Here is a 13,196-nt window from a genome sequence, read left to right on the forward strand (position 1 = left end):
ACCCAATCACAATTACGAAGACCACGTCTTAATAGATAAAACTCAGCTAAGGTCGATATCCAATTCAATTTCCTTTATATTTAGTTTTATTTAATCATTTGGATGCATTATTCACCGAAGACCTGTACATTATTTCCCTTTTTTAGATACAGTTATCAGTCAATATATTTTTGTCTGTCATAGAGTAATATGCAGATTAACTTATGAACACTCGAATGCTAGACTACTGTAATCTCTACGATGAAATTACGCCGTCCAACAGGGGCGCAAGGAATCCAGACTCAAGTATATTGAGCAAACAATCTCCGATGTTAACCCGTGGCTATATTCTGAGTGAAAGAATCAATAAAGACCATAAGCGGATTAAGAGTTTGTTATATAGAGTTAAGATGATATTGATGGAAGGGAATTCTAATATCGATTATGTTTTCTACAATTATACTTGTCTCCAACGAATCGATTAATTGCTCCTTTCAATCAGATTAACAAAGAAACTTCAAAAACAAAGAGACTTCGGTCATTCATATTATTGTTATTATGATCATTTAGCAAAAGAACAATGCTATATTTGTAATTTAAAGTGGGCATAAAGCAAAAAACCCATAGCAACCCTGTATATGGCTGGTAGCGAGTCTATTTCAGTATCATTATTTCATGCTTGCTCTTGCCATAAATGCGTTATGCATTCGGACCACATAGGTTACCTGTTGTCGCGTAATCTATAATAGGAATCATTCAAAACAGTGCAACAGAAGAAGAACGAAATAAAATTGCTTCAATCAGGTGTATGTGTAACATCTGAACTCCTGTAAGAGGTAAGAGGTGCTTGATGGTAGGGTATTATTCAAAAGCCTTACCTGTCCAAAACTAATTCTTCCAACTGTCCCAAATCACATGCTATGTACTCCAAAGAAGAGTCTGTAATCCGTGGACACCAAGATATATCCAATATCCGCAGTTTACGTAAATTTTCGGCGATCAGTTCCACGCCATCGTCGGTGATTTTACTACATCCTGAGAGGCTAAGGACGGTGAGATTTGGGAGGGAATGAACAATATTTACAACCCCATGGTTTGTGATTTCCCAGCACGATTTTAACCTTAAGACTCCAAGAGTGTAGCTCTGTTTAGCACTGAAAAATGCCAGAGCAGCGTCAGTGACATGATACGCCTGTAAATTAAGTTCGTACAAGGAAGGTAAAAGTTGAGAAATGGCACCAACGGTGTCGTCGGCTACGTTTATACAATCACTAATACTCAAAGATACAATTTTTGCGTTCAGCGATGTCCACAAGCCAGTCTCTGTTATTTCGTTACAACCGGACAACTCGAGTCGATAAATACAAGGCATTTTCTTAAATAAAGTTTCCAGACCGACATCGGTGATATTGGAACACCTAATAGAAACAGATCGAAGGTTTTTCTTGCTGGGTGGAAAGTGACTAACGAAATCTAACAGATCATCGTCCGTGGCCAATTGTAAACAAATAGAATCAAATCCCCGATACTGGAGACTCTCGTAAAACTTTCTTCGGACAATAGGATCCTTGTCCCAATTGCGGAATGATATGATTGGAGTAACGTCTACCCAGAATTTGGACTGATACAAAAAGCTTTTCCATTTTTTACACACTTGTGCTAACGTCCCTCTTTCCTCCGCCGAAAAATAAAAGAAAAATTTTGTGAGGAATTGTTCATCATTGAAGAGATCTCGTACATTGTCTAAACCAACTCTGCCATTCATATTCCGTAACCGTTTAACTATTCCCGGTTTGGGGGAGCGTAGTAATTTGCTGCTACTATTCGGCGAGCCATTGGTGGCTTTGTGTAACGTTTCTTTCACAGAAATGCCGCCGTTATGATTCTGTTCTCTGTGAAGTCTCAACCCCCGAATACCATTTGATATCTCCATATAGGCTTTACGTATGGTAGACATGGTGTTAGAATCGCACAATACACTAACAGCCAATAATAAAACACAATTTAACAGAGATCCTTGTATTAACTCGAAGCTATAACCCTGTCATTTTACAATAACGTCGTTACTCGATTGACATCAATTAGGCATGTCTACTTCCAGTGACAATAAAAACACTCCTGTCTCCTACAGAATGTAACCAGCAGACGATAAGAATATCTAAGATGACTGGAATCAACGACAACACTGAATAAAAACTGACTGTAATGTCGGACACTTTGAAAGCTTTATCAACACGATATGTAAACACAAATGGAACTCATAATGAGTAGATATACAGATTGGCTATAGGCTTTATAATAGTATATGTATTATATATAAAGTTTATATATTACTACTATTGCCGCGTGGTTTAGCTTCAGTCGGTCTGTTTGTGTACGTATTCCACTATCACACGATATAGCGTCTACCAGGCTGTTTGATAGCCTCTACTGTGAATAGAGTCGGCAACGCGGTCGGTTTATAGGCTTCCACTCTATGAATGGCGAGAAAAATCGATGAGGAATTACTTGTCATCATTCGTGTCATCTGCATATTGCCCATGCATTCAACGTCTGTGACAGTTATGATTATTTTCTCTTTTTATCTGTTCTTACCCAAAATATTTTTTCTGATAAAAATATTTTATTAACGTAGCAAATGATGATGAAATAAATAAATGTCTAGATCCGGTTCTTGTGCGTGCATTTACTATTACTATTTTTTCCAGGAATAATTCCTTTGTATGGGCGTCATTTAAATTTGCAGAATTTGAACATAATGAACATTCTCATTACACGAAATTGAAAGAAAATCCCCCAAATTTGAATGTTTAAGTTTACAATCTAATGTTTACATCAACGGCACAACATGCCAGATAGATCGTTTACATATCCTAAAAGTAAGAAATATGTATTATTTTAATGTAAAAATTGGTGTTATTATGTAATAAAGACAGAACAAGATAGCGGTGTGAAATTCAAATTGCCATAGGCCTATAACTGATCAAATTGGATAATTGTATTTGATCTTTTTCTTGCATTTTGGGACTTCAAGTTACCACTGATAAAACACGATCATCTCTTTCTATAGGCCCATATTGTATACTGTCGTCACCCTGTCCACCCTTCCGTCGAAAATTTATTAATAAGACAACCTAAGAGTTATGGCCCTTGATAACGAAACCTCGTTTTCCATTTGTCGCAACTGTCACTGGGTGATTATGAAATTGTAAAAGTTGGTTGATCTCTAAGAGGAAGATGCGTATTTGAACTCCAGTGATTTCTGATGAGAACTCTTAGATTTATGCCCCTTGTTTGTGAAATCTAATATAATATAAATATTAATCTAATATAACGTGCTTTTAAAACATCAAATACATTTTATCATTGCAATTTATTTATACAATTTATTTAGAGATGACTTGTTACACTCATAGTCCTTTTATTTGATATTTATTGAGCGTTTTTCTAGTAATAAGCAATTTGCCTAGAGGAGAGGTACATTATTTTTCCATATGTATTCTTAGGTTATATTTCCACTTTAATAATAATGAAAGAACATAACTATATAAGATAGCAATAAATAAATGTTCTAGAAGGTGAAAAACGCACTTAAGTAACCAAACTGCGCAAATCCTAACCTGCATTTTTCATCTGGCAGCTATGTCAGCTAATAACTTCTATTTCATTCAGACTATAATGATTAACATGTTTCCCATCTGTGTGAAGGCCATATACTTGTAGCTTTCATTCTGCATATAGCCTCCTTAACGAATTCGTCGTCTTGTCAAAATTTTGAGACTAACATACGGTTAGTTTTTCTTTACTTTGTTTATGTTTATAATGCGTGATTTCCCATATATTGTTTTCCCCGGCGTTGGGGATAGCTGCATATTAAAGACCCCTGACAGATTGGAGTAGGCAATAGCGCCGCTGTCCAGGCAAAATGCCCCACTTGGTACACTGGATGGCGTATGTACGTCTTCATTATCCCGGTTAGTGTAGAAATGCAAGACTGTAAACCCAATTTCATTTCATTTCACCAGAAACCGCATTCTAACCTTGAAGGGTGTCAATTATTGGAATTTTTCTCTTTTTTGACTTATCAAGGAGAAATTTAGGAAATGTTCAGAGACTATGTTCTTGCGTGCAATGCTATAATTTATCATCTGAGAGAATAGATCTAAATATCCTTATGTAATTCTAGACAAATAAATAAAATTTCAGATAACTTTAATGTAAGCGGTGATATTATACATAAGAGACTATTCATAATGACATAATCTCAAACGCCTTGTTTATTTTGCTTATTAACATCCCAACTGAGAATATCGGAGACTCCCATAAATTTCACTTTGTAATCTGTAAAATCGAAGATATGTAGAAATGCAATATCGCCAAATTGCATGCTATCTCTTTTAAAGAAAATAAATTTGATTATTATAGAGAGAGAGAGAGAGATGTCTGGGGACAAAATAGCTTTGAATAAGTTATAAACAAAAATTATCCTTGTCACAGTACACGAGGATGTGAATGGTAAATTACCCCTATCAGACTACACGCAGAAATTGCAAATGGGTGGAGTAATGAAAGGTATGGAAGAGGATAGTGGAAGTGGGTAGAGATATACGAGTTAAGGCGGCATTCTCACAAAAGTGTTAAAAGGGTGATGAGGCTTGATTTGCATGACTTCAATGTCCGGAATGAAGTTATCTATTTACTTCAATATCAGAATTATGGAGGCCTCGGTGGCTCAGTAAGATGGCACTGGCTCACTAACTGCGGAAGGACCTGGCTCGATACCGATGCTGGCCGAGAATGTTGCTCTAGTTTTTCCAGCTTAGCCTCCCCTTATTAGGGAGGGGGGGGGGCTGAGACGGAAAAAAAGTGTAATCGTTTGGGAAGAAAAACCAGGTCCATCTGTGCATATAAAAGAACCATTGGCAACTGGAATTCGGTGAAGAGTTGACACAGACGCCGCTGTCCAGGCAACATTATCCTCATCATGGAATGGTTGACGTCCGTCTTTCATTAAAATTGTGAAAACATATTCTCCTTTTCACAAAATATCATATAAATTCATCATTATTTTTATAGCTGTTTAGTTTCCTAATGGTTTTAGAAGTCGACGTCAGCAGAGTCTTAATTGTGTCATATAATATGCTATTAAAATAGAGTTGACTTAATGGTTCAATATCTTTGAACTGTAAATGAAATGAATATATGTCGTTTGATTGATCGGTGAATAAAATTACAAATAAAAGCAAGCCAGTATTGATTTTATTAAATTAGGCTATGATAAAAACAGGTCGATAGTTTCTCAAACTAAAATAGAAAGCATTCAGAAAGCAGACCGTTGCTGACAAAAGGATTGCTTATTAAACTAATTTACCGATATATATATTCCACTGATTCGTATACGATAACAGTATATCTATATGTGTCTGGTTTATATATTTCCCCAAACATTGCAATTGCTCACTGCTCACTTTTTATACAAAACATAGTCTGTGATAATGCCCCTCTGTGGACAAAAAATGTCCCACTGAATCGTAAAAAAACCCCAAAGAAGCAGTGGGGCAAAACCTATTATATATAGTGAACATTGCGCGCTCTTAGCTTGGTACTATTTGAAAGGGTGGGGGGTATTATATTTAGGTAAATTCACAATTGTAAAACAAAGCACAGGGCGGTCACATCCCAAACTCCTCCAGTGGCGGATCCGGGATTTTCAGAAAGGGGGGGTGGGGCGTGCTGCCCCCACTTCGGAGTGCGAAGCCCGGCCCTCGGTGGGCGGACTGACGGGCAGTCAACCAAGTCACCAACCGGCTCGTTTCGGAGTAAATTATTATTTCCATCCTAAACTGACTTAATTAGTTTAGCAACATGAGTTTCGGTACCTATACCTACCTACCAGCTGAGGTGTGATTATTGATGCCGCATTCCCTAAACAAGCGGTTGCCATGCAAGATACGCCCACATTTTGCAAGAGATGGACAGAGAACAAGCTCAAAAAAAGAAGTGATTTTTCGTACAATCAAGGGCCATAATTCAGGAAGATACGATCCAATATGCATGAATATTGAAATGAACCAAGATCTTTGGGTTATAAACATTGTATTTCAAGTTTCATCAAAATCGGATCAAAATAGTGTCCTCTCTCTAGAGAGTCCAAAACCTTGTTATACCATACATTTACAATATTTGTGTACGAGGGGCAGCCATTTTGTCCGGCAGTTTTGGTCCGATTTGTACGAAATTCGGACCCAACCATCATAAGGGTGTAAGAGTGATATATTCAAACGTTTTTTAAATCGGATAAAAATTGTGACATCTAGAGGGATCACATCCTAAAACCGCGACTTTTCGTACAATCAAGGGCCATAATTCGGGAAGTTACGATCCAATATGCGCGAATATCGAAAGGAACCAAGATCTTTGGGTTATAAGTATGTATTGCAAGTTTCATCATAATCGATTGTGGCCTCTAGAGGATCCACAACCTTGATATACTATATATTTACACTATTTGTGCGCAAGGGGCGGCCATTTTGTGCGGTCATTTTTGGTCCGATTTTCACGAAATTCGAACTCAAACTTCATTACGGTGTAACGGTAATATATTCAAACAGTGTTTTAAATCGGATAATAATTGTGACCTCTAGAGCGACCCCAAGCTAAACACGCCATTTTTCGTACAATCAGGGGCCATAATTCAGGAAGTTACGATCCGATATGCACGAATATCGAATGCAACCAAACTCAGCCATCATAATGGTGTAACGTTTTTTTTAAATCGGTTAATAATTGTGACCTCTAGAGGGACCTCAAGCTAAAACCACGAGTTTTCGTACAATCAGGGGCCATAATTCAGGAAGTTACGGTCCCATATGCGCGAATATCGAAAGCAACCAAGATCTTTGGGTTATAAACATGAATTTCAAGTTTCATCACAATCGGCACAAAATTTTGACCTCCAGAGGGTCCACACTCCACAACCTTAATATACCAGATGTTTACACTATTTGCGTACAAGGGGCGGCCATTTTGTCAGGCAGTTTTGGTCCGATTTTCACGAAATTCGAACTCAAACTTCATTACGGTGTAACGGTAATATATTCAAACAGTGTTTTAAATCGGATAATAATTGTGACCTCTAGAGCGACCCCAAGCTAAACACGCCATTTTTCGTACAATCAGGGGCCATAATTCAGGAAGTTACGATCCGATATGCACGAATATCGAATGCAACCAAGATCTTTGGGTAATAAACATGCATTTCAAGTTTCATCAAAATCGGATTAAAATTGTGACCTCTACAGGGTCCACAACATTGATATACCATATTTTTACTCTATTTGACTACGAGGCGTGGCCATTTTGTCTGTCAGTTTTGGTTCGATGTTTACGAAATTCGAACTCAACCACCCTTAGGGTATAACGGTGATATATTCAAACTTTTTTTTAAATCGAATAAGAATTATGACCGCTATAGGGTCGCGATTTTTCGTACAATCAGGGGTCATAATTTAGGAAGTTACGATTTCGATATGCACGAATATCGAAAGGAATCGAGATCTTTGGGTTATAAATTTACATTTCAAGTTCCATCAAAATCAGAAGAAAATTGTGACCTCTAGAGGGTCCACAACCTTGATATAACTTATTTTTACGCTATTTGAGAACGAGGAGTGGCCATTTTGTCTGTCAGTTTTGGGCCGATTTTCAAGAAAATCGAACTCAGCCAACCTTAGGGTGTAACGGTGATATACTAAAACGGTTTTTTTAAATCGGATAAAAATTATGACTTCTATACGGTCCACAAGCTAAAAGGGGGGATTTTTCGTACAATCAGGGGCCATAATTCAGGACGTTACGGGTCCGATATGCGCGAATATCGAAAGGAACTGAGATCTTTGGGTTATAAACTTACATTTCAAGTTTCAACAAAATCGGATAAAAATTGTTACCTCTATAGGGTCCACAAGTTAGAAAACGTGATTTTTCGTACAATCAGGGGCCATAATCCATGAAGTTACAGTCCGGTACATGCCAATATCGAAAGGAACCGAGATTTTAGGGAGATAAACCTATATTTCAAGTTTTGTTGAAATCCGATAAAAATTGTGACCTGTAGAGTGTCCACAAACAAATTGTGGACGGACAGGGGCAACGGCATAATACGTCCATATGAAAATGTGGGCGTATAAAAATGGTATCGCGCCAGAGATCATGTCATCAAACGAAATAAATCAACAATTGATGAAGATTGGTTCATTTCAGCGTCCATGTCACCACATCCAAAATTCACCCAGTCAAATCCCTCAGTGGATGGATTCACAAACAGAATACGTCTCGGATATTTTCGAGCATATTTGTCGATGATTTTGTCATAATCGAGATGAATATCTCTGTGGACAAAAAACAGTACCAATGCGTTAATACGGTGTTCGCGCGGCTCGCAACCAACGGTGCTCGCGGCTCGGGCTTCGCCGGACATTGCCGCGCACGACCAAATCCTTAGACGAGGCTCTGGGGAGAAGGTAGGGGGCTTGAATCGCATCGGCTGAGATCGTTTCTCTGTCATAATCGGATGGACCGTGCGTTGTCACCGTTTTTTAAGCAAATTTTAATGAACTTCCCTTCATCTTAAATGAGTGAAGTGTTTAAACAAGAAGTGATTATTTATATCTCCTTTCGTTCATACGTGAAATTTGAGTCGTTCAATACCCTATACACAGGTGACGGAGACGAGTCCATTGTTGAACCAGTCAGGCAGGTGTGGAGGGCAGTATAACTCAGCTGCTCAGGGGCCGGGGATCAAAAAAACAACAGATTTCAGAAGCTGAAGATGCTTTGTAGGCATAAAAGGGCGCATAATGACACAAGGACACGACAGGGCACAAGGACACGGGGACCGCCGACTTACGAAGGGGATCACTACCATTTTTAAGTATTTTTGTTCTCCTTTCCCGCGAGAATATATGAGGCAAAACATTGTTCGCCACCGCAAAAAAATTGGCGGGCTTGGGGGAGGGGGCGTGCGCCGGGTGCCCCCCTCCCCGATCCCCAGCCTGTCCTCTAGCGTGGAAGGGGTTTTAAGCACCCACTCTAGTATTATGGATTATGAAGTTAGATTTTATAGCTAAAAAAAAGCCCTGACTGTCCAATATCTTGAAGTAGCTTTAAAAAAACTGTTTTTGGAAGGATAAGGTGCTTTTATTTTTTAATTCTGGCTAGAATTGACAAAATATTATTCGTTTGAAAATGTAATCCGTACCTATTGGATATTTTAAAAATAAAACTGTCGATTATTTAGTTTTGTGGGATGGAAATCTGTCTTTGTTCAAAATGATACAGGATTAGTTCTGCAGATAATTTTCATTAAACTGGGACTGTTCAAAGTCAGGCCCCTTTTCAAATTTTCATTCACACATATATCCTGTCCAAGATTTTAGGAAAATAGGTAAAAAACACACTTTGGGACCCTTAAGAAAATCTCTAAAAGTTAATCAACCCAAGGACCTTATAAGGTCCATGATCAGCCTTTGTCTTTTGCTGAATTTCTAAATGACTCCATCTGCCTAGGGCCTAACACAAAACAACCAGCGGCTGCCAGGCAGGATACGCCCACATTTTTTCCTACAATCAAGGGCCATAATTCAGGAAATTACAATTCGATATGCGCAAATATCGAAAGGAACCAAGATCTTTTAGTTATAAACTTACATTTCAAGTTTCAACAAAATCGGATAAAAATTGTGACCTCTATAGGGTGCACAACCTTGATATACCATATTTTTACGCAATTTGAGAACGAGGGGCGGCCATTTTGTCTGTAAGTTTTGGGCCCATTTTCACGAAATTTGAACTCAGTCGTCTTTAGGGTGAAACGGTGATATAATAATACGTTTTTTTAAATCGGATAAAAATTATGACCTCTATAGGGTCCACAAGCTAAAAACGCGATTTTTCGTACAATCAGGGGCCATAATTCAGTAAGTTACGGTCCGATATGCGCGAATATCGAAAGGAACCAAGATCTTTGGGTTATAAACTTACATTTCAAGTTTTAACCTCTGATATACCATATTTTACGCTATTTGAGAACGAAGGGCGGCCATTTTATCTGTCAGTTTTTGGCCGATTTTCACGAAATTCGAACTCAGTCGTCCTTAGGGTGTAACGGTGATATAATAATATGATTTTTTAAATCGGATAATAATTATGACCTCTATAGGGTCAACAAGCTAAAATCGTGATTTTTCGTACAATCAGGGGCCATAATTCAGGAAGTTACGGTCCCATATGCGCGAATATCGAAAGGAACTGAGATCTTTGGGTTATAAACTTACATTTCAAGTTTCAACAAAATCGGATAAAAATTGTGACCTCTATAGGGTCCACAACCTTGATATACCATATTTTTATGCTATTTGAGAACGAACGGCGGCCATTTTGTCTGTCAGTTTTGGGCCGATTTTCACGAAATTCGAACTCAGCCGTCCTTATGGTGTAACGGTGATATATTAACACGGTTTTTTAAATCAGATAAAAATTATGACTTCTATAGGGTCCACAAGCCAAAAAACGCGTTTTTGCGTACAATCAGGGGCCATAATTCATGAAGTTACGGTCCGATATGCGCGAATATCGAAAGGAAGTGAGATCTTTGGGTTATAAACTTACATTTCAAGTTTCAACAAAATCGGATAAAAATTGTTACCTCTATAGGGTCCACATGTTAGAAAACGTGATTTTTCGTACAATCAGGGGCCATAATCCATGAAGTTACGGTCCGGTACATGCCAATATCGAAAGGAACCGAGATTTTAGGGAGATAAACCTATATTTCAAGTTTCATTGAAATCGGATAAAAATTGTGACCTGTAGACTGTTCACAAACAATTGTGGACGGACGGACAGGGGCGACGACAATATACGTCCACATGAAAATGTGGGCGTATAAAAATGGATTGGCAAATTACAGGTACTCTAAAATAAGGAATGTTCCAAAAGAAACAAAATCTCTATGATTTCCAGTTATGGTTATACGATTAATTGTTTTGTTTAGTTTACCGTACTAATTTTGGCCTATGCATTCATTTAATTCATAACAAGAGTATGTCGGATCAAAATGTGCAATTAGTCAGTAAGTGTACGAGTTTGCTCTGCAAACAATCTTGTGTGTACGTAATGACTTTTAAAAGGTCCTTTCTGAATTATCTCCCTTGGTCCTCCGGTCTTGATCGAGAGAAATGGCGGACTATCCGCACAGGTGAAATTTTTGTCTTCATAAATTTGACTCCATTTTGCCGGATTTCAAACATTTATCACCGATGCAAAATCGTAAATTGAAACGCATTTATTGGTCCTTTTAGTATCCAGACGTACAGTGTATTATTTAAGTGGGGTACGCTGATTTGTATAGCTGAATCATCACTATTTTTGTAGTCGCCTTTTTTTGCAGTCATTCGCGATCTGCACGAATAACTGCAGTTCGTTTGGTTTTTGTTGACAGTATCAGGTCAGAACACTATAAATGTGTATAGAGTTGTAAATGACTTCAGGGGGATTGTTATGGCCTAGTGAGTAGTGGTCTAGAGTGAGGCGCCTCGACCTCTAGCTGTCCGGTTACCTCTATGTTATGGTTTCGATCCCATTTGAGACTGTGAGTGTATGTGGCTTGGAGATAGGGGCGCCATCTCAACCTCGTGGATTTACTCCGGGTACTCTGGTTTCCTCCCACGGGAAAGACAACTTGTCTGCGATATCATCTTGGTGGAAGCGGACGTTAAACACTAAGAACAACAACAAATGATTTCAGTGGCTTAATGGACGACGGAAGTAGTAATACTAATAGTTAGTAGTTAGTATATCACAAAATACCAGTATAAAACTTCATTCTAATTCTAGCCTAATACGAGCGGCTCTCGTTCCTACTCTTACTACAGACATTGAAACAAGTAAAATACTAGGGCTATTTTAATTTAGGTATGAATGAAATTAAGCAACATGGAATAAATGCATCTGTGTGTATCATTTCCCAAGATTCAGACTGAAATATTGGAGGGTTTACATTTCTTGACTTCTGAGTAATATGGCCCTATGAACAATTTTTGTGACACATGCACATGATCGATCCTCTAAAATTTGCCTTGATTATGCACTTCTATGTTTGTTTATCAGGACCACTCAACTGAACTGTTCACTTTGTTGATAATAAATATTTATCATTGATAACAATTCTCCATGTGTGTAAATATAGGACACATTTATATCGTAATGCCAAATCTGTAAGCAGGGGAACCATTGTTTTAAACAAATGCATTATTTAACTAATAATTCTAAAACAAGCACATGTTTTTATTTCATTTTAGGGGTGGGGGAGATGCACCAGAGTATAAAATTATCCGTGAAATCTATGAACATGAAGATGCCCAGGAGGAGTTTGAATATGAATTAGACAGAGCTTTAGAAGCAGGTATTCAGACTATAATTATAGAACCAACAAGACTAGGAGATGAAACTTCTAGATGGATATCCGTTGGGAATTTTTTACACAAAACTTCAGTGTTAGCAGGATTAGGTTCACTTATCTGTGGTGGGACATGGCCTGATCGAGGTTATTTATTTTTACCTCTGGGTGCCGTTAGTGTGATTTGTGCTGCAGTGCATACAATTTCCTGGCAAACAGACCCTTGTTCTAAATATCAAGTAGAAGGAGATATAAAGAAATTACCTAGATTACCTTTACACAGTTTAACTACTTCAACACCAGTGGTATTAGTCAAGAAAAATGATTTCAGAAGAAAAGTTTTGCACACTACAGTATCATTAGCAGCTGGTGCCTATTGTGGCTCAAAAATTCATAAATGGTATTTTCAATGATTGGATGATTGTGATAATTGCTGATGAGTGTTCGTGTGGCTTTACTGACATTATGTGTTGTAATGCCAAATTACGCAAGAATAATTTTGAATGGTTAATTTTTAAAATTCATTTTAGGAGTTGGTTTTTACCTAAACTGTCTTTTATGTTTTAATTGTGATACAGATTGCACTGAATATTTTTAACTATCCTGTATATACATTTTATTTTCATTATAAAAGCATGACTGTTCGTAATTTTATCAAGATTTATTGTGAATTGCTAAGAATTAAAGATATAATATAATGACAACGTTTATAATTAGATTTGTTTATTGAAAGGCATAAAAATGTACAAAAAGTATTTTA

At 37.6% G+C, this 13,196-nt stretch overlaps 2 protein-coding genes across 2 annotated transcripts in view; one reads left to right on the forward strand and one right to left on the reverse strand.

Annotated features, from left to right (window-relative positions):
* The window catches only part of LOC126811063 (F-box/LRR-repeat protein 16), a 56,377-nt gene extending 53,986 nt beyond the window's left edge, over nt 1–2,391 (reverse strand). Inside the window, exon 1 of the mRNA XM_050536535.2 lies at nt 858–2,391. Within this exon, the coding sequence (XP_050392492.1) occupies nt 858–1,936 (1,079 nt within the window). The 5' untranslated portion in view covers nt 1,937–2,391. The remainder of the gene's footprint in view (nt 1–857) is intronic.
* Nucleotides 2,392–11,175: 8,784 nt separating this feature from the next.
* Nucleotides 11,176–13,140, forward strand: LOC126809780 (transmembrane protein 11, mitochondrial). Its single transcript, XM_050534550.2, has 2 exons — nt 11,176–11,236; nt 12,339–13,140. The coding sequence occupies exons 1-2, from the start codon at nt 11,217–11,219 to the stop codon at nt 12,847–12,849; spliced, it is 531 nt and encodes a 176-aa protein (XP_050390507.1). The 5' UTR covers nt 11,176–11,216; the 3' UTR covers nt 12,850–13,140.
* The last annotated feature ends 56 nt before the right edge of the window (nt 13,141–13,196 follow it).

This window comes from Patella vulgata, chromosome 2, assembly GCF_932274485.2.
Source record: "Patella vulgata chromosome 2, xgPatVulg1.2, whole genome shotgun sequence".
NCBI lineage: Eukaryota > Metazoa > Mollusca > Gastropoda > Patellidae > Patella > Patella vulgata.

What these genes read in the sequence shown, in the direction of transcription:
- LOC126809780 (XM_050534550.2), top strand. Translation starts at nt 11,217, where the DNA reads ATGGCGGACTATCCGCACAG. An exon ending in ATGGCGGACTATCCGCACAG is followed by an intron (nt 11,237 to 12,338) that starts GTGAAATTTTTG and finishes ATTTCATTTTAG; the next exon opens with GGGTGGGGGAGATGCACCAG.